This window comes from Podarcis pityusensis (genome assembly GCF_964106645.2).
Source record: "Podarcis pityusensis genome assembly, chromosome: 12".
NCBI classification, from domain to species: domain Eukaryota; kingdom Metazoa; phylum Chordata; class Lepidosauria; order Squamata; family Lacertidae; genus Podarcis; species Podarcis pityusensis.
Window position 1 is genome coordinate 15,212,302 of NC_138037.1, and position 26,754 is coordinate 15,239,055.

The 26,754-nt window shown below is 44.8% G+C and overlaps 1 protein-coding gene across 6 annotated transcripts in view; it reads right to left on the reverse strand.

The window, feature by feature from the left end:
• Positions 1 to 26,754, reverse strand: part of ADARB2 (adenosine deaminase RNA specific B2 (inactive)) — a 368,964-nt gene that overhangs the window by 103,111 nt on the left and 239,099 nt on the right. For 4 of the 6 annotated variants that reach the window (XM_080974061.1, XM_080974058.1, XM_080974057.1 and 1 more), the window contains 2 exons: positions 18,175 to 18,261; positions 6,836 to 7,743 (listed from right to left, as the gene is read on the reverse strand). In XM_080974061.1, coding sequence (XP_080830187.1) covers positions 6,836 to 7,743; positions 18,175 to 18,261 — 995 coding nt within the window. The remainder of the gene's footprint in view (positions 1 to 6,835; positions 7,744 to 18,174; positions 18,262 to 26,754) is intronic. The other 2 variants (XM_080974062.1, XM_080974060.1) reach the window with 1 other exon arrangement.

Genomic DNA, 26,754 nt, shown 5'->3' on the forward strand with positions numbered 1-26,754 from the left:
ATGAGATGATGACTCTGGACTGAGACTCCAAGCTTTCATCTAATAAATAGCCTTGCTCCTTGGCTCGAGATGTAATAATGTTTCCGAACAAGCCCCTCTCACAATAATGCCTCAGAGCAGTAATAATTCACTACCCAATTGGTGGACAGATCCTTGCCATCAACTCCCTGCAGAGGAGAGGTTGCTCTAAATGAGGAAATAAGTCAAAGTTAGCAGGAGCCATAATGGGTCCCACTATGTTCAAGTGAGACGGCACTCGCTATCTTCAAGTGAGGCAAGACTTGTTTGAGCTGAGCCGTGCTTTGGAACACTGGATGCAAGCTTTAGAGTCACACAAAACTCTTCTTCAGAGGACGTGGCCCGCCCCAGGCAGGCAAACAAATAAAAACTTTTAAAAAGGGAGGGAATCAATTCTGCTTTTTAAAAAAATGCTGATTTGTCTAGCTATGTTCCCTGCCTTTTCAAAAAAGAAAGTTGGTGACTCTATGCATATCATCCAGCCAGGGTTGGAAAAGCACGAGTCCCATTAATTTTCAAAGGGGGGTTCTAAACATCTCACATTAAAATAAGTGGTGCTTAATTGTGGTTGGATTAAGGACCTAAGAATAACTCTGCTGGATCAAACTAAGGCCCATCTAGTCCAGCATCTCAAAGACCAACCAGATGTCTATGGGGAAACCCACAAGCAGAGCTTGTGGGCAACAACCTTCTCCTCTCTTTTAACATCCAACTGATATTCAGAGGCATAGTTGGCCTATGATGTCAGGCCCAGAGGCCCCTGCCAGAACACATTTGCCAAATCATTTCTGTTAAGGTAAATTCATGGAAGGTAAGGCTTTGAATATCAGTGAATCAGTGCTAGATCAAGTGATTTTTTTAAGAAGCTCCTGTTGTTATAACAAAGCACACACAGATCAGCTGTCTCTCTTGAAATGAATGGTGCGTGACTTTAGATGAGGAGCTTCACAAATGCATTGGAGCTCTCTTATCCACAAGAAATTGCAGACTGGGTTGTAAAAGTTTGTGCCTTTAAGAAAAATCTGGCTTATTTTACAGTGTCAGCCTTTTAAGCCTTACTCTTAGGAAATACATAAGGTTTAATTACTGACGACAGAAGCACATTTAGAATGATTCCAATGGTTTTGTTTATAAAGCTCTGGGATTGTTTTACTTAATTTTATACCCTGGGTAATGAAAACTAGCTTGTATATTTCTTTTAATTAAAAATTGCCATATACCAATCTATAACTTAGGGCAATCCTATAGAAGAAATTAAATGAAGAAATCAGTCTCCTTAAGGCTTAAAAGGAGGGAGTAACCAGCACTCACTCTAGCACTGATGCATGGGCTTTTAAAGCTGGTGAGATAGCTAAAATGCATGCTAACGAGCTGCAAAATTGGGTAAGGCTGTGAGAGAATGAAAGGCTTTAATTAAAACCACTAATTTTTATTGATACTTGTCTCTTTTACCTGAGAGAAGGGATAGCAATTTTTGACTTTAGCACTTATTGATTGGTTCTGTATGATTTTTGCTGCCAGGATAAAAGGAACGGTGATCTGATGAACTGTGTTTCAAGGCCTTTTCCTGATATTCACATATTGTGAGTGTGTATGTGTGGCCTCACCCAGAACACATGTAAAGTCTCCTTTCTCTTCCCATCTCCTAAAATATGCAGTGCTACACTCTTCTGTCTCAAGTTGTTTAGTCTCAGGAATATTTACCAGGAATGTGTGAAACCCCCAGAAGGAGTTGCTTTGAATGCTGTTTTGCCATTCCTGATGACTACAGTTGCAGGAGTGAGCTGAGGTTCCTGGATTAGGCAAATTCATTGAGGAGAAGACTATTGATAGCTACTAGCCAGCATGACTATGCTCTGAATGCACTGTTGGAGACAGTGGCTAGAAACCACTGGAGGGGAGAGTGCCCTTGTGCTCCTACAACCAGCGGCGGAGCAAGCCGATTGGGCGCCTGCCCTGCGTCCAGGGGCGGGGCAAGCTGGGGCAGGATGCTCCAGGGGGCCTCCAAGGAGTCTGCCTGCCTCCTCCCACTCAGCTGCCCTACATCTGAGGGGAAGGCGGTGGGTGGACCGTTTGGGGCAGTGCGGTGCCTGCGGGTGCCCAAGCTACTGTGTCACTCCCAGGAGAGGCTAGGGCGTGTTGCAGGCCCCACGGTGAGTGCTGCCCAGCATTTTGCCACCTCCCCTCAGTGGTGGCACCAGGGCGGCCTGCCCTCACCGCACCCCCTTCCTCTGCCCCTGCCTACAACCGAGGTAATTCTGAGGAAAGTTGTATGTATGACACAGAGACATGGGGGTATACCAGTGTATCTACAGTGGTACCTCGCGTTACAGACACTTCAGGTTACAGACGCTTCAGGTTACAGACTCCGCTAACCCAGAAATAGTACCTTGGGTTAAGAACTTTGCTTCAGGATGAGAACAGAACTTGCGCGGCCGTGGCGGCACAGCAGCAGCGGGAGGCCCCATTAGCTAAAGTGGTACCTCAGGTTAAGAACAGTTTCAGGTTAAGAATGGAACTCCAGAACGAATTAAGTTCTTAACCCGAGGTACCACTGTATTTTGGAAGTGGTGCAGAATTCCTTTTTGAAAATTACATAAACTTCGTGCCCCAGTTTTCCAGAATTACAAAAACCATCCTGGCTTCTGATTTGATCCTGGAATGTCCCTGTTTCCCCTGTCAGTGCTGCCAGCACTGAGTTCAGGGAAGAGGATGAGCCGGACTTGTCCCAAGCAGCTTCTGCTACGAGGGTGCATCCCATGGTCTCTCCTCCCTTGGGCAGCTCTTGCTATGACTCTTTTATGGGCAAAAACTGGACCAATCTCTATGGAAACTTGCGCTCATGTTGCACTTGCCTCATATTGTCAGAAGCTTGTTTTCAAGAATGACTCCTGGCTGCCAAAAAAATGCTTTCAGGTACAACTGCAAAGTTTAGCCCAATTGTTTTGAGCAAATATTGTCAGAAGTATCCTACATGTTTATGGGATTAGCACTGCAGCTTTACCTTCTTCTTCTACTAGAGCTAAGCAGATGTTTAAGGAGAGAATTCACCTCCATTCTAAGCGATTTGTATTCAGTTGCACAAATGTCTTATTCTTATCGGTATCTATTATACAGAATGACATTTGGCCTGGAGAATTATTTTATAATCCTTACTGTTGCTTCTTGAAGAAAATCATCTACAGCCTTGCGTCTCCAATATATGCCCTCTGCTTTCTTGGATGGGAAGTTTAATGACATTCCAGCTTGCCAAAGACTCTGTTAGTTGTGAGTCCGGCGAGATGGAGGATGTCTCCCATTGCCTGTTAAGCTGCCCCTTATATGAGCACCCTAGGCACAATTATCTTACTTGTATCCTCCAGTCTCTGTCAAACAGACCCATCCTAGACCGTGCTTGCAGGCAAAGGCATATTCATTACCATCCAAGTAGCAAAATTTGCTCTGGCAGCCAGGAAAACATGACCCAGGTTCCAAAAACCTTAGGTAAGCGGGTGAGATGTGATTCTGGTTTAGTGTATTTTTAACTGTAGTGTGTGATTTACATTGGGGGAGGGAGTACCCCCCCATTTTCTTTTGTATACATGTCCATCAGCTGAATATGTCAGAACACCTGTTTGCTGTATTTGTTTTGTGGTAGCATATTACATGTCTATTTGTTTGTTATCTAAGACATTTATGTACTGCTTAATCATTAGCATTTCTGAATGCATTGTATATAGCAACACACTACACAGAAAATGAAGCAATAAAACAAGTGTGGCAGCACCCACACTTTGGAATTCCCTATCTATTGATATCAAGCAGGGGCCTTCACTTGACTCTTTTCAGCACCTGCTAAAAACATTCCTATTTAGACTAGCCTACCCAGATGCTTAGAAAGCTGAGGTAATTTTAATCTGTTTCGGCAAGTTTTTAAGTATGGCTGTAATTTCCCCCCTAAATTTTATTGTTTACCCTTTTGTAAACCGATTTGATTCTTTACAATCAAGCAGTGTACAAGTTTTATGAAATAAATTAATAAATGAAAATGTTACAATTTCTACACCGCTCATCTGGCTGGCTTGCCCCAGTCACTCTGGGTGGCTCCCAATACATATAAAAACATAACAAAGTACCAGACATAAAAAAACTTCCCTAAGCAGGGCTGCCTTCAGATGTCTTCTAAAAGTCAGGCAGTTGTTTATTTCCTTGACATCTGATGGGAGGGTGTCCCACAAAGCGGGTGCCACTACCAAGAAGGCCCTCTGCCTGGACCCTGTAACTTCACTTCTCACAGTGAGGGAACTGCCAGAAGGCCCTCGGAGGTGGACCTCAGTGTCTGGTCTGAATGACAGGGGTGGAGATGCTCCTTCAAGTAAACAGGTATCACGCTTGGGAGAGAGTTCCACAGTCGTGGGCCCACCAGCACTGACTGTTCGGCTTTTAGAGGTTATGAGCTATGCATCTGAGCCATGAGGCAACACTAACAGAGCCCCCCCCCCCCAAGATCTCAGTGATTGGGCCGGGATATAAGGGGCCAGGTGGTCCTTAGGTTATCCTGACCCAAGGTCCTATAAGGACCTTGTAAATTAATACCAGAGTCTTGAACATGTCTCAGTGATATATGGGCAGCTGGTGCAAGCTTTTAAGCACCAGGGTTATGTGTTGGCGGTCATCTGCCCCCATCAGAAGTCAAGCATTTTGCACCTGCTGAAGCAAGAGTAGCTCCACAAGAAAGTTTCATTCATAAACAATATTCCCAGTCTAGGCCTGTGTCCCGATTGTGTGCACTCTTATTTACCTTTACCTTAAGCAGTATAAAAGCACAGCCACTGAGGTCTGCCCTCGCTGTATCTCAAAATGCTTGTATGTGTCTTAGGTCCGCCGATGGCACTTTGCTCATATTGCTTTAAGCCAAAGCCCTTCATGTGAATGTTTCTGTCTTTGCCCTAGCCGTTGTTCACTCTCCCCCAGCCCCAGTTCAAAAACTGAGGTGTGGGGACTGTTTTATTTGACTGCTCAGCTCCACATGGTTATTTGATAAGCCTTGATCTCTGTGCTGGGAAACAGGACAGAAAACACTCAGCATCCTTGTTCAAAACCAGGCATGCCGACAGCCCACACATATGTGAGTCCACAGTTTGTTCAATATATTTAAAAGCAGAACAAATGTATAAAGGGGACTGGACTCTCAAGACAGCCCATTTGCTTTACCATCATGAGAGTGAGGCAAAAAGAAAAGAAAATGCACATTAACAGCACACCAGGCAAGGAAGAGTTGACCTGGAGTTAGAGATGTCAGAGAATTCTGCCGCAAACACAAATGGGAACAGAAATTTGCAAGTTCACCTGAGGTCAGGAACAGAAACCACACAAGTGAATATGAGCAGTATTTGCTATTGTTTGGGGTTTTCTAAGTCCACAAATTTTATGTAAAGAATTACATAATTTTGTGCATTGCTTTTGACGTTTCCCTTCCACCAATGGTTTCTGCCATCATGGGCAGCAAGACAAATAACAAGTTTTAGTGGAAGCTGAATTGTAGCAGAACGGAAACAGTGTTGACTGTGATGAACAGATGAAGGGGTGGAAATTGCTGCCTCTTTACATTCCTATCTGCAAGGCAAAACTGCTCACCATACAACCCCTCTCCACAACACACTGATCTCATCATGCACAGCAGCAAGCAAAACATATGACTGTATAGCTCTCTCTTAAGAAAACGATTTTTGGGGGTTAAGGTATGGATTCCAAATCCCATTTTTAACTCTTGAAGTGCCAACTTACAATCCTGTTCTGAAAATAAGCAAGTACAACCAACAGCAATAAACGAGAAAGACTTCAGAGACAGCCCATACGAAGGTCAGGGAGAATACATACAAGTGCCCTATCTTTCTCCAACCTCTCTCTTCAAAAGGTGAAGGAAAACAAAGGAAATCCCACCTGTATGGAAAATCTGGCCAAAGTAGAATAAGACATGGCAGAAATGAGAACTGTGGGTCACACTGAACAGAGAAGGGAGGCGACGACATCAGGCCTACTAAATCATCCTACAGCCTTCTAACCAATCAGTACATATATATTTCACATTACTATCTGGAAAACATGATACTCCATGAAACTAGCAGCATTTCCCAAATGTGAGAACAGAAGCCTGTTCAGCTTGTTATCTGTGATTCAGCAGTCATAAACGTCTGCTGTATATTTTTGCTTTTTTTATATGTGTCGGTCCACATAAAACATATAATCAGCAAGACACTGTAGAGATATTTTCCTTTCTCTCAGTCAGACATTTGACAACCACACACAAAGATCTTTAAGCTTTGCCAGAAGCAGAATTGTCTGGGGATGAGATCGTGGCAGGGAGAGGCATGTTGTGCACCATGGGTTATTTTTAAGAATGATGTCCCTTTTATCTCTAAACACAACTTGATAGAATAAGAAACAAGGACGCCATATCATAATGCTACTTTTGGTTATTCCCTTAAGAAACACGACACCCTGACAACAACGAAAAAAGAAGAAGAAAAAGAAGCAGATCTCTGCCTTCATTACATGCAAATGTGTTACAATCTGTGGTGGAAATATTGACGGTCCTTCGAATTTCTGTACTCTCTGCTACCTCTTTAGAAAATAAGCCATATTATGGCTCTTAATGATGTAATAATAGAAGCATATGCAAAGGTCTTTGTGTGCGGCTTCTGCGAGAAGATGGGTTTTACTTACTTCACGGTGAGGAGAGCATTCTGATAAAGTCACCATATAGGGCTAGAACAACAAATCACATTAATCTCAAAGAACTCCTTCAGCTGGGTGGTGGCTACCTGAGAGTTCTCACCTGTGGCAAATGATTACATTTACTCCTGCCGGGAATGTGACTGGGCAGCCGAATGTTAAAGAGGGCCTGTAGCGCAGCCTGTGCTGCTTGACCTTTAGCCAGCTTCTTGCTACGTCCCGAGCCTTCAAATGTTCTCCCATCCACTCTTACAGCCATCACAAAACTCTTGATGTGCTGCTTCTCCACAGTCTCCGAAAGGCAGACGTACCTCAGTCCTGACCGCAACTCATTGAGCAACACCACTGGGTTCTTTTCGCTCTCAGCGGCGGACGCCATCTTGCGCTTGTTTTGTTTGGTGTGGCCCATTAAGTCCAAGGTGTGGTATAGCAACCTCCCGTGCCGGTAGGCTGTAGAAAGCAGTTCATTATTAACTGGGTTGTAGACCGAGAAGTCCTTACTGTGCGTCGATGGTTCAAACTCCTTGAACAGAGTGTCTGGAAAGTCCGCCTGGTCCGACGTGAAGTCTGTGGAAGGGTTGAAACAATTCCCCATGGCAAAGTGAGCTTGACATGCATTGGGGAACTGAACAAAAGACTTGAGGGCAAGTTCTGCAGCCCTCATTTTGGCCTTCTTTTTCGTTGGTCCAGTGCCTTCAAATGTCAGCCCATTTACTTCCACGGCAACTGCAAATACCGGTGCATGGACAGGGCCTGTCTGGGAGACCATTTTATACTGTAAACCTGGCTTAAGTTCATGTAGTTGAACCAGGGCGTTCTTTGGCGTTACTGACCACGAGACTTTCTTCCAGATGAGCTGGAGTTTACAGAAATGTCCGTTGTTGCCCTCTTCTAGAGGCCTTTTCCTTTTGATACTGGAAGCGCCCACCCTTGACCTTTCGTTAGAGGTGATTGGATGATCTTCTAGGTTGCCAATGTTACGATTCTCCTTTACTTCTGCACTGCTCGTACCTGTTTGAAAAAGGAAAGAGAAAGTCCGCCAACATTATTGGTGTCTTTGTGAAATCAAACAATAAGAGCGTGAAAAAGAGATTTCACCAATATATTTATGAATCGATATGGGAAGACCACATTTGGGGAGTTGGTGAGGATTTCCATCTGTATTATAGCTACTTGATTACGATTCCTCTTCCCCATTTTTAAAAAAATGATCAACATGACAAACCCCAGTTGAATAGCTTAAGATCTGTCTATGTGGAGTGGAGAAAAGTGACGAGAGATATTTTCCCTCCCTCTCTTGGGAGGGAAATCTTGGAGCCATCTAGTGCTAAATTTTGGAGCCATCTAGAGAAGCTGGTGAGATATTCAGGTCAGACAAAAGGAAGGACTCCTTCACATAGCACATAGTCGTCATGGAACAGGCACCCCCAAACTTGGCCCTCCAGATGTTTTGGGACTACAATTCCCATCATCCGTGACCACTAGTCCTGTTAGTTAGTGATGGTGGGAGTTGTAGTCCCAAAACATCTGGAGGGCCGAGTTTGGGGATGCCTGTCATAGAATCATATAGAGTTGGAAGGGACCCTGAGAATCATTTAGTTCAGCCCACTGCAATGCAATAATCTTTTGCCCAACATGGGGCTTGAACCCAAGACCCTGAGATTAGGAGTCTCATGCTCTACCAACTGAACTATGCTCCCATAGTTAAGCTATGGAAGCCACTACCACATCAGGTTGGTGAAGGCTGCTACAGTGTGATTTGAACTTGGATTTTCCTAGTTCTTCCTACTACACTGTGTGAACTCTGAATTTATTAAGTGGCTATGAAAATAAGGCTACTAAGACTCCTCTGAGTACCAGTTGCTTGGAAACAACAGTGGGCAAGGGCTGATGCTTTCACACCTTGCTTGTGGGTTTCCTATAGGAATCTGATAGACTACTGCAGGAAGGAGGATTCTGGACTGGGCAGGCCTTTGCTTTGATCCATTAGGCTCTTGTGTTCTTACAGAGTTCACACTGCAGCCATTTTAAATCACTCCACATGGTCACCTAATGAGCTCCATGCTTCAGTGCAGTCTTCTCCAATGTGGTGTCCTCTAGATGTTTAGGTCTGTGATGACCACAACTGATGGTAGATGGAGTCCCAAACACCTGGAGGGCATCAGGTTGGCGAACACTGCTTTAGTGTGATTTGAACCTGGATTTTCCTAGTTCTTCCTACTATACCGCGCTAACTCTGAATTTATTAACTTCGAATCTCCTGGCCTTTGGGGCTGATTTGGAAAATGCACTGCTTAAAAAACGAAGAACAACCAACCCAATATACCTTCACAGGGATGATGTCTTTCTTTCTACACTAACTTTAAACACACAGTCCTCCACCAACCACACACACACACATGGATGCAACCTATTTTGTTCCCAGACATATATGTCTACAGGAAAGCAGGGCAGGTCCTGAAATTCATACCTCTCCCCTCTCTTCATCTAATAGGTTTTTATAGACTCAATTATCGTACATAATGATATTGAAGCTGGAAAGCATGGAGAGAAAGATAGCTCTTGTTTCACACTCTGTTCAGGTTTGAAAATAATTTGTATTGATTCTGCACCACTGAATAAGAAAACACAGGGGGTTATTTGTATTTATAATTCATATTGCCTTTTCCAGACTCTGTTCCCCCCCCCAACTTACTTTCATGACGCTGGTTGCATGGCTTTGTGAACATAAAAAAGTATTCTTAGGCCTCCACATGCATTCATGAACACACAGAGTAATCAGTTTTGATAATGTAAGGTAAATAATTCCCTTTGAGATTGGAAAGTTTTCTCACTGCTCTTGCTTCAAATCTATGCAGAGTAATATCCCCTTGTGATTGCAGAAAGATCTGCCCAAACTTGCTCTTTACTATTTATAAAGCATTTTGTAGGGTTTAAATCAGCCCACAGAATCAGGCCTTGCAAAATGACTTGTGAATAGTGCAATGACGTGTAGCCATGTGCTGTTTACTATTATGTGTAAACAAAAGCCATGGGTTGCAGGCAGCAAACACATCACAATTCCTCCTGCAATAACTGCATGCAGTCCCAATGTGCAAACACCTCTTACATCCCCTCCAACATGTTGAAGTGAAAAACTGGGACAGGAGTCTTCCAGGACCATGCTCCCCTGCAAGTCACATGACCTGTGCGAGATTGCAGCCCTAAAGAAAGCTCATTTTCCTGGGCGAGATTGCATGCTCTCATGTGAAAAAATGGGGTATGCTCTTATAAGAACATGAAAAGGACCTGCTGAACGAGGCCAATGGCCCATCCAGTCCAGCAGTGGCCAACCAGGTGCCCATGTGTGAGGCTAGCCCACTTTTATCCCCAGGGAGTGGACCTGAATGAAGTACGCATGGGGACCCAGTCAGATTCACCCCAAACCCCCAGACCCGCCTGCCATTGGTCAATCTGGCAGATGGGCTTGATTCAAACTTTTTCCACCAGAGGGAGAGGGCTGCTACGTCTCCCTCCAGCTGGAAGACCAAATGTTGAGGCTTCCATGGCGGCAGGCTGCCCCTATTCTGCAACCTCATGCTACAGGAAGGTAATCGGTATTGCCAGCAATTGGCCTTTAGAGGCAAACTGCCTCTGCCAGTGGATGTCGAAAATAGCCATCACAAGATGCTTGCGTCTCCCTCATTACTGACTTTCAGGAGGTATTTGTTTTAATTTGTTATCAACTTCCGAAAACAAAAGGTTGCTATTGACTGCTAAAATGGTTTTATTGCCTTTTCAAAACTATTATTGTGGTTGTTAGCTGCCTTGGGTAGTCTCTTTAGAAAGGAGGAATATACATGGGGTTGATCAATTTGATTTGATTGATTGATCTGAGCCTGAGATTGGACTGTGCTGCTGCTATCTGGAGACTGAGCAGAAGAATGTGACCATAAGCCTCCACAACAAGGAACCGGGTGCCTAAATCTCTACCTCAGAAGAAAATTAAGGCTGAATCCACGCATTCAGCAAGATGAGTTAGTAGAACGAACTATACCATTTCAGGTAATGGTTAGGGAACATCATTTTCTGACTTGCTCCACATTGTAACAAAACAAAGCAAACCCCTCTGTGTAAACAGAAAAAAAGCCCAGTTGAGGCAATAGTCTCTTTATCCCTATTTTACCAGTTTCTTCTGGCAGGGAACATTTTAATGTGGGAGAGCATTTTTTTTATAGGACCTCCCGCCCTCCCCCAAAATCTGAAGTGGTACAGTTTGTTTTACCACTCAGGACTTGATCTCATTTTACCAGATATATAGACCAGGTCTATCATTTCGTGTTCGACTGCAGAAGTGTTTTGTCCCTTCATCTTGGTTTTATTTCATTTAGCAGCAGGAGACTGAGCCAACAGTGAAATGTATTTAGCCGTGCATTTGTGAAATTTCATCTTGGGTGCCTCTGTTATTGCTCTCTCGTATTATTCTTCTGTCACTGAGGAAGATTCCTCCTAGGTGTCTCTATTCTTTTTCTATTATTTTCTCTCTCTCCCTCTCTCTCACTCATGCACCTCCCCATTCAATTCCCGTTTCTGGTCATTATGCATGGTGGTGTTAACCCGTGGATCATGAAGTGCTATTGAGGACTATTTATAATGTGCCACTAACAATGACGTTGCCTTTGTCTCTGGGTCACAAGGGTTCAGGGGAACCAGCCATCCGACACTCCATGCTACATCTGAAGCGATATTATTGTGCCTCTCAAAGGTTATTCTGCTGCCAGGCAGCGTGAACTTTGGGTGAGGAAAAGAAAACAAAGGAGTGGCGATCTCTTCGTTATAAATATCTGCAAGCAACACATTCCAGGTAGCCTCCCTTGCAAAGGATAAGGAGTCCTTCGGAAACATGCACCCATTTTACAAAACAACAGCAGAGGAAGGTGTGTGCGTGTGTGTTGCTACAACATCTCCATTTTGCAAATGTGCACCACAAACTCACCGACCCACCGCACCTAGTCTAATGGTTATAATAGAATGCTGCTCTCAAGCCCAGTTTCTGGTGGGGGGAATTTCTGGAGGAGGGGATCCTCTTGGCAGCAGAGAAGGCATGTGTGGGCAGACACATGGGCACCATATTGGTGGCCCCCGCAACAGAGCTTTGTGATGCCTTAAAGATGAACAAATATATGCTGGCACAAGCTTCTATGGGCAGGACACTTCACCAGATGCACAAAATGCGATCCCCAGTTGGCAGGCATTATAGAAATGGAGCTGTTTCCAGTCTGAGCAGGGCCCCAGGCATAGGAGCGTTCCCATTCAAATGGTATGGGCGCACTGCGTCATGTGATCGATTAAGTGGGGCAGGGCTTACCTGGGACCCCACAATATTTTATTCAAGTTGGCACCCCTGGCCCTAAGCAAGTGCCCTCTGGTGGCTACCTCTTATGTAATGGGCAACCCTCAGACTTTCCTAACAATGGCAGCTTCACTCCAAGCTATTTCCCACAATGCCTCAGAGAACCTGATGCAGTATCACTCCAGGGCACTGGGAAAATTGAAGTGCAAGCTTGCAGACCTAGCTGCTTGATGTGAAGGTCCCGGGGCTGGTGCCAGCATTGGTACGCCCTGCTAGGACTCTGAGGCCCCAGCAGCTGCCCTAGTGTGTCAGGTGTTGATACCAGAAATACAACAGGATATGACAATTTATGGAAGCTTAAATGTATGGAATCACTGTGGGGTTGACAATAAAACAAACATCTTGGCATTTGTCAACTAATCCACATCTGTACAGTGGTACCTTGGGTTACAGATGCTTCAGGTTACAGATGCCTCAGGTTACAGACTCTGCTAACCCAGAAATAGTACCTTGGTTTAAGAACTTTGCTTCATGATGAGAACAGAAATCGCGCAGCAGCGGCGTGGCAGCAGCGGGAGGCCCCATTAGCTAATGTGGTGCTTCAGGTTAAGAACAGTTTCAGGTTAAGAACAGACCTCCAGAATGAATTAAGTTCTTAACCTGAGGTACCACTGTACTGGGATTAAAAACCCGTTCTGTGGATTCAGGCTACAGGTGACAGAACTCAATGTCCTGGGGGGGGGGGGGGGAGCAATTTAGCCATCTCATGCCGGTGTCTCCTTCTGAAATTTCTTTGTTCAAAAATGGCCACTTTAAGTTCAGTAACAGAACATACTGGGAGATTGGTGCTTCCCTGCCCCCCACTCATTTCTGAATATTGCCCCTTTCTGATGTCATTGTGCATCGTCACATGACAGGCTGCACCAAAGGCTCAGCACATGGGGGCCTGCACAAGTGGGGCAGCTTAAACATGCTGCATCAGCCCCCAGGCACAGCTTGCCCCCCGATTGTCCTGTGATTTACAAGCCTTCCTAGGTTTAGATTTAACATCAGGAAAAGCTTCCTAACTATAAGAGGAATTAAGCAATGAAATAAGCGGCTTAGAATCAGAGAGTCGAGAAGGATGAGAATGCTACTTAGTCCAATCCCCTCCTGCAAAGGAGAACCATTCTTATGCTGGCAGACCAAACTGTGCCCAGTCTCATCTGAGATGAGGTGCACTGCTCCACATATCTCAAGCAAGTGTGGACAAAGCTCGGAATCATTATACCGGAGAGCCTCATTGGACTGAAAACTGGGTGAGGAAACTGGATGCCTGAGTAGATATCTGCTATGTGACCTCCCTTCCCATGGGAGGCTCATTCATTAAGGCTCCACCAGACTGCATTGGCCATCTAGTAGCCCTGACTGGTCAACCTTCTCCAGGGGGTTGCACTGTCTGTCAACTTCCTCTTCCTTAGCCTCATTGTTGCCCTTCTAGAACTCAGCAGAGAGGATGATGGAGACAAAACGGGTCTTAGTTGACTGTGCCTGCCATTGGCCCTGGCTCCATATTTCATGGGCTCTGGCTCTATCTTCCATTGGTCTTTCTGCCTTTTGCCCTACCAGTTCCAATGCTCACCAGCCACCACTGACTCTTCCTTGCCACACAACTACTTCTCCCACACAAGCACTTGGCTGATGGAGAGCTGAACCTGAATGTTCTTGCTAAACATAGGTTACTCTGCATACTAGCAGTCTAATCAGAAATTGGTACCCTTTGCTCGCTTGCTTTTTTTTACAGAGAAACAAAACAGATGCAAAACCAGAATCATTAGCAAACTTGACTTTGGGAGTGCATTCCTTCCCAAGTCCAAGAATGGCATAGGGATATCTCCCCTAGTACCCTTACAAGGAAAAGTCTCAGAAGCAAGTGCAAAGATTCTTTAGCTTTACAATGCAGTTTCTCAGAGGCTCCATAAAGTCACTTCCACCTCCAGGAGCTGCTTTCGGATGTCAGGAAGCTGGAATGGAGTGGGTAGGTGGACAGGAAGCGCAAGTGCCTTCCACTTCCTGTTTACATTCCAGGAAGTAAAAAATGTATGAAATGAAGATGTGAAAATTGCACTCTGTTTTTCCTGCCTCTCCCTAGCTTTTGCAAAACCATTCCTGCTGGAAAAGCAAATATTAATCTTGAAGAAACTGCACAGTAGGTGGGTCTAGTCAATTAGGGGAATGGGGTACTGCCCCACCAACTTCCTTTTGCTCTCAGCCAACCCCAACCTGCCTGCCAACTTACTTAGAACCAGTCCAGGGGGTGACACTGCCTGTCAGACCCCTTCTCCTTAGTCTCAGTATTGCCACCAGAGTTGGTTCTGCTGGTTGTTGAATCTGACTCCACCTACTTTCTGACCACGAGTCAGCACTGGCACAATATCTGTATGCATGTCTTGGTTGATGAAAGGAGACAAAACCCCAACATGCTAGATGCTCCGAAAAGGACATTTTCATGTTAAAGGGTGGCATGTGAATTTCCTTCATTTGGAAATTTAGTGGAAGGAGCTGCGTGGATCAGAAGGAAGGTCTCAAAGTTGTATCTTCAAGTTGCATGAATTGAAATGACACCCTGAAGGCCTGGCATAAAAAGAGAGACATCCTTAGTATTGTGAAAATGTCCTTGCAACATTTCCCTGTGTCCCAAAGAAGTCAATTTGGGGAGCTGGGGCGGGGTTGCCAGTACCTGCCCTACAGCTTTCGTTCTCAGAAGTATTATAGTGAAGCACTGAGCTGCGGTGTTGGCTGTTCGGCTTAAACAGCTGCTATTCATGCATCATTATCAGGCTGAAACCTGGGCCATAGACACTTCTTTTAGGGCACCCATGAAAGTATCTGCAATCATTTAGGTTCACTGCACTCATAATGCAGACTGGCTTTGTCAGATTGCTGCCTGTGGATTCAAAAAGGCGAATATAGAGACCCCTCAATTCCTGCTGCCAGCTTGCCAATAGCTCTCTCTTTCTCTTTGCCCTTCTCGCACAGAGCAGGCTATTTGCTGCCCATCTGCATCACGTTGAGGACAGAGGGGAAAAGGTTTCACCTCCATCACTTTTTGACATACTGTTGGAAAGAACGAATTTCACAGGAAAAGCAATCTTTGGAAGCTCATGATCACGACAAGACTGGGCTGCAACCCAGCAGCTATATCATATTACCAGAGATGCTGCTGGGTCTGATGAGACTTTTTAAATTTTTTTGCTGGGAATCAGTTGAATAAATACAGATTTCGGGTCCTGCTTCCAGGACGCTAAATATGTACTCATACACTGAGGGTGAATAATGTGCAGTTGTGAACACAGATGCCCACATGCAAGCATCTTCCAAGGCAAGATACAACCTATATATCTGTCCACCTGGCAGGCCTACATGAGTTTGTGATAACAAAGATGAACATATTTATGGCAATGGGAATATCCACCTGTCATCGTCCCCCCTGCCCACCATTGCCCAGTCAAGACAACGGCATCAAGTTTATCAAGCCCCCACCATCCATGACAAGTGGCAAAGACATGTTCTCAGATTCAGTTCCAGCTGTTCATCTGCAATTGATAAATAGGGCTGCAAACATGGGTTGGGAACTCTTTGGAGAAAAGCAGTTGGGCGTCAAGACACTTTTGTTGGGAACTTAGTTCCCAAAGTCAAGCAGCTTTGATCAGATGGTGAAAGTACCTGAGACCCCACCACCACCAGCATCACCACCAACCCTGAGGAATTTACTGGTCCTGAAGATCCTTCAGCCTGCCAACTGCAGCACCAGAATCCTGCAGGCCAGTTGCCTGGGCTCTTGACTGGATCCCAAAACCTGTTCATCACCCCTACAAAAGCAGAAGTGGGAAGGAGCTGGAAACTTCAGAGCTGCTCATGAAATGATGAGCTAGCCTCATGAGGCTACCTGTCCCAGGAGGAAGCAGAGGAAGCCTGCTTGAGAACCAGGAAAGACCAGAGCCTCCAGCTCCCCTGGACACTGGGGCAAACTCCAGCATCCCAGCTACCAGCTTCTGTTTGTGATAAGCCAGCTGACAGGTTCTTTCATACCTGCCACTTTTTCAGATCCAGGAGACTGGATAGCAGAGCAGGTGAGCTTCCGAGGGAAATGAGAAAGTCACAAAGCTCTCTCCTGCACACATCAGAGCACCCTGTTGCTGCTCTGCATAATGAAGGAAGTGTTGGCCAGGAAAGGTGTAGTTAGTTGCAGCCTTAGGCATACAGAGTCTTGGATTTGTGTGTGAGTCTTCAGAATAGAAAAAGGGATTACTAACATCACAGGGACAAATTTATTCACCCATAATTTCTAAGGGGACAGCTCTTCATAGTTTCCAGCTGGTAAAAAGAGCCATCTGGCAGCTGATGCTGAAATAAACAGAAGTGCATCGTTTGATCGGAGCACATCCTCCCCAAATCCGCCAACATGTTACAACAAAAAGGTAAGATGACACTTACAAATTAATGTCTGGGCTGGTGAATATAATAATATGCCACACACTCCCCACCTGGTTCCACTTTCTCTTCATTATTCAATTTTTCTTTCTATCTAATGTGACTTATCTTAGCCTCATATTCCAGCAATCACTGGCAGAGTGCACAACAATGTTCTGAATGCATTAAAACAGGTGTCGGAGAACAGGCAGGGAATTGTTTTGTGCATCCTCTTCTCCACTGGGGGCATCATTAGTGGGGCTCAGGGGGTCCTGGTTCTTTTGCATTGGGTCTTGGATTTCCTGCCTCTCACCCTCTTAAAAAAAAGAAAGAAAGAAACTTAATAGGAGGCATTCACTACAGCGCTAAGTTAGCCCCTTAGCAGTGCACTTGTTTTGCTAATGGAATGGCTTGAGCAAGAGAATGTGCACAGACTTCCAAACAGAATGGGCTTGTGTGTCAATACTGCTGGTGCCAGTGAATGTGGCAGGACAAGTACAGTGTATAAATCAATTGCCAATTCTCTTTTCTTTCTCTGTTGGTTGTCTCTCTTGTTACAGAGGCCCAACTGGCCTCCACTAGGAGTTGGGTATTTGGTGTCATCTCTTGGAGACTTTTCTTTTATGCCAACAGGCCTGTGCAGTTGCCCAAAATATCATTTGAATAACTGGAGGTATCCTATCTTCTCTCTCTCTCTCTCTCTCTCTCTCCATACGCACACATCCATGTGTTCCATTAGACCGCATTAGTGGGAGATGGGAAACAGGGCTCATTCAATCAGCTTTCCTGGAAGACCAGCTCCATCAGGGACCTCCTGCCTCTGAATTTTGCCAGCTGGCATTATAAGAACAACTGTTTAAGAATGGGTGCCTGACTTGGATTTCTTCCTCTCCCCCCCCCCCTTTCCCTTGTGTGCCATGTTTTCTTAGATAGTAAGCCTTCGGGCTGGGACTGTAATTGACTGCATGTAAGCCACTCCAGGAGTCTTTATGGCGGGGGGGGGGGAACCATGGGTACAAATGCTCTAAATAATAATAATTACACACACAGAGAGATAAGCACACACAAAATATAATATAAATATAATACAATTTATAAAACAAACATAATACTGTATATAATATATACACTTCCCATGAGTATAAATTTATGCATACCCATCATCCTCAGTAATCTCTAACTTTATCATGAATAGCCTCTTATCATAAAATGTTTCATTATAACCATGAGAAGAATCTTTTAGGTTTTATCTATCGCCAGAAATAGAGCTATCAATTCTTATTCATCTGTTTACTGAAAGGTGTCAGATTCCCAGCTGTAAAGCTTTCTGTAAACAAGCACTATGTGATGAATCCAAAAGACAACATGCCAGGATGCCATAGGTCAGAACCCAATAGGGAAAGAGGATGAAGAACCACACTCCCTTGTTATTGGGTGCCCCATGCAACCAGGGATACACGAGGACCACATAATACCAGGACAATGTCACTTTGATATTCTCTGTCCTGATTTTCTCCTTGGCTGAAATGGTAGTTTGGATGGGCTCTTAGACGCTACGCATTACCAAAATGCGTTTTGTTTTTTAAAAATCTGTACTCAGCCACATACACCTATTGGCTCTACTATTCACCTCAATATGAAGAAGAGAAACTGCTTACTTAAATTGTCTTCGTCTTCCATATTTGCTGCACCAGGACTTAAATACTTGAAGGGTGCGATGAAAGTTGACAAAATGCTTACTTTTTCTGTAAAGAGAAGGGGGGGGGGAAGAGTACATACGTATGAAATGTGTGCCAACCTAGTTCCAACATGCTGTGCTCTGATCCCTTGCTGCTCTTGTCCACCCCCCTTTTCCCTTTCTACCTTGACCTCCCAAACCATAGGTCACTTGCACTGTTGTCTTCACCAAATGCTATGTTTGGATGGTAAACTCTTAAGAGGCCAGGAACCCTTCATTTTCTGCTTAAGCATAACTGGGGGCTGTGCTCCCGCTAACATCGCTTGCCACTCTCCACTGCCATAGAACTTTCTAACCTTCCCGGCTTAGACCTTCCCTTTCGCTACCTCATGCTGTCATTGCAGCCAAGTATGAAGAAGAATCGGCCCAGCAGAAGGAGCAATGTGAGAAGGGGGCCAAAAGCAGTGGCTGGCTTGGGGATCTTCTGCCACCTTACTCAGGTTGACTTTTCATCTTAACTGGTTGCAGCAGCAGCAGCAGCAGCAGCAGCAGCAGCAGCAGCAGCAGCAGCGGATTACCAGGAAGGTGAATGGTAATGTTGCTGACCGGCCTGAGGATCGGATTCCAGGGTCAAAGGCTCTGGGGCTGGCAGGGAGGGGAACCAGTAGAACAGGTGGTCTGCTGCAGCCTGTTCTAGCTGTTCCTCTGCAAGCAACAGACCCACCCACACTGTAGTTCACAGTGCCAACTGTGAACAAGCAAACTGCGGCATGACGACAGTCTTACATTTTTATTATATGTATAATTTGAAGTGCCATTGGTACTGTAAAGAATAACTGCCCATGGCTAGACACCATGGGACTTCTGCATTTCTCCAAGTGTAAACTTCTCTTTTGATTTTTCGCTGTTTTAGACAGGACCTTTATATACGCAGAGCTCCCCAGATGAAACCTGTTAGGATTTGCTGTTGGATCAATCAGCTCACCTCTGTGTCCCTTTATAGATTGCTTCCACCACCTTATGCCCCAATTCCTTCCTTCCACTGGGTGGATGCTAATAATCCCATTAACACAAGACCCTAGTGCAGCATACTCTGCATGTTAAGAATTACCCATATTTGTACTTCAATAGAAAGTGCTTGCTTGAGACTGTAGGAGTCTTCATTCATATATTAGTTTAAGCAATGCAGTAATCCTTTTCCATGGAGAGAACAAAGCTCAAGGAAAGTCTCCCTAGCATGCAGCAAGGCGTTATGCCCATGCACCTTACAAAGTCAGCAGCTCAGTTCTGTCATAATGCCAAGCCATGCTTGGCACTAAGAGAACAAGCCTGGAAAGAGCCTCAGGCTTTTGCCTGACTCCCTTCTTCCCCCATGTGCACCAAAATCCCTTCCTTTCTTAGCTCTGTTGAAAAAGCCATGCGATGTGGAGAGAGCGTGGCTGGGAACATGGAGTCCTGATCCCCCTGTTGCATCGCCATTGGAGGTTGAAAGTCTGCAACAGGCTCCCTTTATGGTTTTAAACCCTGGTTATCCAGGGTTCCAAATTACATGGGGTTGAGCTAGCATTTCCCTGCTCTCCCCACATGCACTTATCACCATGTGACGGCTGTAACACTTGAATAGAGCCCATGTTTGCAGCCAAGTATCATTTGTAATGAAAGATTAACTTCCTCTGTGGATCTGTTCAGATGTAATGGTAGGCCATAGTTTGGCACTATACAGCTTGGAAGGAGCCTAAAGCTTACACATTATTCCATCCTCTGCTCATGGTCTACAACAGGCTTCCTCAACTTCGGCCCTCCAGAAATTTTGAGACTACAATTCCCATTATCCCTGACCACTGGTCCTGCTAGCTAGGAATCATGGGAGTTGTAGGCCAAAAACATCTGGAGGGCCGAGGTTTAGGAAGCCTGTTCTACAATTACTTTCCCTGCCCTGACACTTGCTGAAGGAAAACCATAGTTTTGCCACCACACTGAAGTGGTAAAACCATGTTTGTGCTTTCCCTAAAAACCAGAACTAGTTCAAGGGTAGTTTAAGAAACAAAATAAGTGGGGACGCTCTATAGCCTTATGGCATCCCCACCTCCTGACCACATTCACTGAAGTGGGAGCTGGGCCATGTCTGCTAGCCCAGCTTTCACCTTTGCATGTGCAACAGACGCCCTATGTGATTGGGGTTCCTGGCCTGTGTATGTATAGAAGTCCCTTTCAGAACTTCCACTGAACCGGCAGAGGTTGGGGTGGGGAGCTAGTGAGTGGGGTCCCACTCCTAATGCCTGGGCAAGGAAATATATGCCTAGGCCTGCTTTTTGTGGGTCATTCTCTGCCCCACATTGCCCTCGACTAGGGATGGGGCAGAAATTCAACTCAGTTCACATTCACAGGCAAACCTATGCAATTCACACTTTTCCAAAACCATATAGCATAGTGAAAACACAGTATAACATTGAAATTTGCACGGCTCTAAATTTCACTGTGTAGTTCTCCAGCCAAGAAATGCATTTCCAGTGGTAAATTGTGCACAGAGATGCATATATTAGCAAAAAAAATATGCACATAATATGTATATTAGGAGGAAATTTGCACTAAATCCTGCTGAATTTTCATGAGGAACTTTAAAAATAAATAAATCCACAAATTGATGTGGAAATTTGGAAAACTGAACTTAAAAGTGAAACGAGAACCAGAGAGAATACGAGAGATTCACTTATCCCTAACCTTCCCCATTTCCACCTCCCACTGTTGTGATCTTGCACCACTTGGATTTGTTCCTTTGACTGTCATCTAAATTGACTGATAAGGAAGGTCAGGCCTAACAGCCAAGCAGCTAACCCCGTGCCCAGTGCCCAGTCTTTAAAAATGGAGAACGCAGTCAGAATGCTAACTGTGATGGAATCAGACATTCAGTGAAACTGAACAAAGTTGAAGAACTTCGCACCTGTGCAGCCCTCCCCCTCCCCCTTGCCCCCATCAGATTACATGCTGGGGTATCACAATGTCCCTTAAATCCTCGCAGCCTGCTGCTTGCAACGCCTCCATCTCTACTTTTGAAACAGCCGTGAGATCGAAACGAGAAGATTAATTTTTGTCTCATGTAAAAAATGTACTCCCAGTTTAGGCAAGGCTGCGGCTAGGTCAATAAAAGACGACAAAAGTGATTGTTTAGTATTTGATCCCAATGGTTTACAAATGGAAGATTCACTGCATCTGGGAGAAGTGGGTGAATGAAAATATTTGCGGAAGATTTGTGGAGGGAGGGTTCCTTTGAGCGAGGGATCTGAGGGAAGAAAAATTGCCCTGTGGACTCAGTGCAGACGAATTATGGGCTCTGAGGAGAACAAATGAGAGAGAGGAGGAAAGATCAAGGCTGGGAAAAATGAGAAATGGAGAGAGCCAAAATGGACAGATCTGTCAATTCCTCATAAGGACCAGAATAAAAATATATCTTGGTTCGGTGAGTGTATATATTTGCTGTGTCTGTGTTCATCAAAAGTCAGGCCCCTTAATCCATTTCATACAGTAAGATGTTCATGAGCCACAAAGGAGAAGCACCGATTTCCATTCACACACCACACAGTTTAACCTGACGATGGCCGTTTCCAGGCATTCTTGCTTGCAATAAAATCCAGTCTCTTAAGCACGTCGCAACGAAGCTTAAACAGCCCTTTCTGCAATATTTATGCTCCTTTTTGTGCTTCATTACTGTCGCAAACAGCTTCCCATGCTCAGAAAAAGTAGCAGAAGAGCCAAGCTCTTGACCTTTCTGTTCCTGACAGTGACGTTTATCTTGCTTGCTGGATAATTTCCATCGTTTATCCCCCATTTCCTCTATTCTGCCCAAGCTCCTCCTTCCATCTATTCCTCCAGCTATGTTTGGTATTTCCTATAATTCTGCCTCCCTACACTTCTTACATGTGCTCATGTAACTAATTTAATTTTCCCATGTGGCGGAGAGGGAGTACAGATGATGTCTCCACGTGCTGGAAATAACAGAGATTTTGATGGGACTTCAAGGGCCATGTAGTCCAACCGGCTGCAATGCAAGAATCATAGCTAAATCACATGTGGTTGGTTGTTAGGCCTCACAGGCTAGCTTTGCCCCTGCTGCTGGTAGATCTTGACAGCCTCCAAGGCTCACATATTAGGGCTGCCTGGACATAGCAATGCTCATGCACAGAGCTCCTGCATTTGAGAGGAGGATTGTAGGGATGATAGGAGTTGTAGTCCAAAACATCTGGAAGGCAGCAGCTTAGCAATATTGTTAATTGACCCCTGATTCGAGGAAATCAATGGAAATTTCATCATTTTCTTGCCCAAATCCTCATAAATCCTCATGTGGCATGCTCTTTGTTGCATGGACGTTAATGAGGACTATTAATAATTGTGTTTTAAAACGTTTTCTGACTATGTAGCAAGGATTAGACAGATGGTCACTGGTCGCTTGCCACATCAGCATTAATGATGTTTTACTGAATTGCTTCCATTATCATCCTATTCTAATTGATTCTTCTAAGCTACTTTGCACATTGGCGTGTTTTTTTTAAAAAAGTGGGATTGTTTTAAACACGGGTATTTGGGGGGGGGGGGACATCCTACCATTTGCAAATCTTGCAGGATTCCAGGTTACTAAAAGAGGAGCCTTATCTCTCGGCCATCCTGCTTTTCTACATATCCAAAGTGGCTAACAACCTGCTTTAAAAACCTGTCGTTCAATACACAATAGACTTACAGAATAGCAAACTCACCAATGGCACCAGTGGATCAGTTAAAAGTTCGACAAGAACAGTCACATGCTGCTGCAACAGATGGGTGATGAGCACTCATCTGTAGGCAAGAATAGGAGGATCCTGCCAGAATCTCCCCAGGAAGGATATTGCACAACAGAAAAGGCTTTGCCAGAAACAGCTGGGGGGGGGGCTATGGTCTCAACCTCCCAACTGTAGCATCACTGCTGTTTACTTGGGGTTATGCACGGCAGCAGCGAGGTCCAGGGATGATAACAACAACAACAGCAACAATACAGTGGACGCTCGGGTTGCGAACATGATCCGTGCGGGAAGCACGTGCACAACCCACAGTGTCCGCAACCTACAGTGCCGCGTCTGTGCACGTGTGGGTTGTGATTTGGCGCTTTTGCACATGCGCAAAGCAGTGCTTCCGCGCATGTGCCGAAACCCGTTCCGGTACTTCCAAGTTTGGCACGGTGCGCAACCCGAAATCTGCAACCCGAAGCATCTGTAACCCGAGGTATGAAAAGGAAGGATGACAAAGGAAGAAAAGGAAAAGGAAGAATGACAAAGATGACACCCATTTGCCAATTATTCCTCATCATCTGGCAGAGATATACTGCTTCCAAACATGGAGATGGAATTTTTATTAATTAAATAATAATAATAATAATAATAATAATAATAATAATAATAATAATTTATTATTATTTATACCCCACCCATCTGGCTGGGTTTCCCCAGCCACTCTGGGCGGCTTCCAACTAAGTATTCAAACAGAGTGGTCTGTTAAACATTAAGCGCTTCCCTAAACAGGCACCAGCAAAACCTATTCAGCATTCTTGCCAGCACATCCACACAGCCCAGTTCCAGGTTTATCCCTTTGGGTGTCCCTGGCTTTGTCTCTTATTCCCACTTGCCAGGCCTCTATCAGCAGTGGGACGTAGTACAGGGGACCCAAAGCCAATCTTAAGGACCAATTCTTAAAGAAGCCGACAATCATTAATTAAAAAGGCTGGCTGATGGTGGGACCTCCGTCCTCTCCCCTTTTAACATTTCTATTGCACAAATTTCTGCACCGATTAAGTCTATAAGCCATGGCTCATCCCCCAAAGTATATTTTTTGAAAGTGCCAAAGTAAAAGGAGGATCCGTGCGTTAAAAGACTTGGGAGAAAACATGTTATTTGTTGACTGCCAATACAGCCCAAGCCAAACCACATCATATGGCGTAATCCTCACTCTCAGAGATGGAGGTATTTTATCTCTTCGTGTCCTCCGGCTCAGCGGCAGAAGGGAGGAAAACACTCTTGAAACCAAATTAAATAGTTTTAGATCCAATTTTAGTTGCCCAAACCAGATTTCAGATTGATTTCTGTGGAATCTAATGGAGAGCAACACACACACACACTGCCTCACTTACTGAAAATCCATCTCACATGCTTGGGTTTTATATATATAATACACATACCCCTTATTTTGCTATTTACTGGAAGTAATAAAAACTGAATATTTCACAATGAAACATTCCTCATTCTGTAAATGGTTGTACATCTTTAAGATGGTTTAGAGTGGATTGTTATGATATGCTGAAGGACTGCTAGCAAGAGATGTCTAGTCAAACACCCATTTGCATTCATTTGTAGAAACTGCTGCTAAAACAGACTTTATGTATAAATTCAGCGGGCCACTGAGAGCTCAGTATTGCACATGATATAAAGCAGTATCGTATTTTCAAATCGGGGTAGGGAACTTATAGTCCTCCAGAGGTGGTTGAACTCTGGCTCAGAGGGCCTTTATAATAACTTGAACCTTACCAGAGAAGCCTACTTGTGTTCTAATGAATGGAATCTGTATTATATTGGCTTTGTCCTGAAAGCAGCATACACGGCTAGCTAAACACCAGATTAACAATGTAATATTGATTTTTTGTGTGTGTTCGTGCACTGAAAAGCTGACTTCCATCACAGTTTAAACAGCAGTGCAAGTAAAATCTGTCACACACCTTAATGACCTTAAACACAAACTTTTCAAAATACCGAAAGTTTGGCTTGACTTTTTTTTTTGCGGGGGGTGTCACTAAGGGAGTAAAAGGCAGAGCCTTTTGAGGAAACAGGAGACCTTCAAATGGCTGAGTGTAAGAAAGCAGGAGGTGTGAAGGTCATGGGTGGGGATGTCTTGGGACAGAAGACTGGAAAGCAAACAGGGGACAACACCATGGAGGGCTCTGAAGGTCAGAGGAAGCAAGGTGTAATCTTCGACACCTTCCTTTCCATGGAGGCGCAGATTGCAGCTATAACAAAGGCGGCATTTTTTCATCTCCGCCAAGCTAAGCAGTTGGCTCCTTAACTCTCTCGCCTTGACCTAGCCACTGTGATCCATGCGACGGTCACCTCCAGACTTGATTATTGTAACTCGCTCTACATGGGGCTGCCCTTGAGACTGACCCAGAAACTCCAGCGGGTGCAGAATGCCGCGGCAAAACTCCTTACTGGGTCCTCGCTGCGAGATCACATTCACCCGGTGCTATACCAGCTGCACTGGCTCCCAGTGGAGTACAGGATCAGGTTTAAGGTGCTGGTTTTAACCTTTAAAGCCCTATATGGCCTAGGACCCTCGTACCTACGGGACTGCCTCTCCTGGTATGTCCCACAGAGGAACTTACGGTCTTCAAATAAAAACATCCTGAAGGTCCCAGGCCACAGAGGTTAGGCTGGCCTCAACTAGAGCCAGGGCTTTTTCGGCTGTGGCTCCGATCTGGTGGAACGCTCTGTCACAAGAGACTAGGGCCCTGCGGGACTTGGCATCTTTCCGCAGGGCCTACAAGACAGAGCTGTTCCACCAGGCCTTTGGTCAGGGCACAGCCTGACTCCCTCCTTTGGCAATCTTCATAGAACTCTAGCCCAATGGTTGCCATCAATTTGATTTGAATTAATTTTATAATGAAATGATTTTAGAATGTTGTATTATTTTATTGTTGTTAGCCGCCCTGAGCCCGGCTTCGGTTGGGGAGGGCGGGATATAAATAAAATTTATTATTATTATTATTATTATTATTATTATTATTATTATTGCTTGTGTTGAATCAAGAAGCAGACAGAAGGGTGGATGTTATGGCCTGGCTGTAAACTATCCATACAGATGCTGATGCCATGGCAAACATCAAGTGAAATCTGAGCCGAAGACAGGGTGCAGAACCTGTGGCCCTCCAGATGTTGTTGGACTCCCAAGTCCCATCAGGCCCAGCCAACATGGCCAATAGTTGGGGTTCCCTAGAACTGGCTGCCTAAAACCAGGATGAGTCTCAAGTGAATAGCTTGAGACATCCAGTCCATTGGTCTAGGCAACAGATGGCCTACAGACTATTGAGTTAGTCACTCCTTACTTATGGACAATCAAATCCAGCAGAGCTCTTATTGTACGTATGAGGCAGGGATTGTGGTTGTATTGTATGCATGTATTTCATGCATGAGGCAGGGACAGCAGTTGTTGCCACAACATTTTGGACCTTGTCACAATCTCCTCACCTGCCTCTGCCCCAGAAATCAAGGGGCTTTGATGGTCTTGGCTAGTCAAAAGTGATATCCTAAGCTCCATGTCTCTGGCGGCTGTTGTTGAGCTTCCCACTGATTTGTAGGCTGTGCAGCAAGAGCTGACTCATTGCTGTTTGTCTTTTATGTACTGCCTCTGAAAGGTACAGTAAGTGATTAGTGATTAAAGGCTCTCTGTTTAATCCTGTATCTACTACAGACTGGGGGAGGTATGACCTTCTTCTCTTGTACTTTTGCAATAATGCATATTTAACCCTAATCCTCTCCTGGCCTCTGCTTTA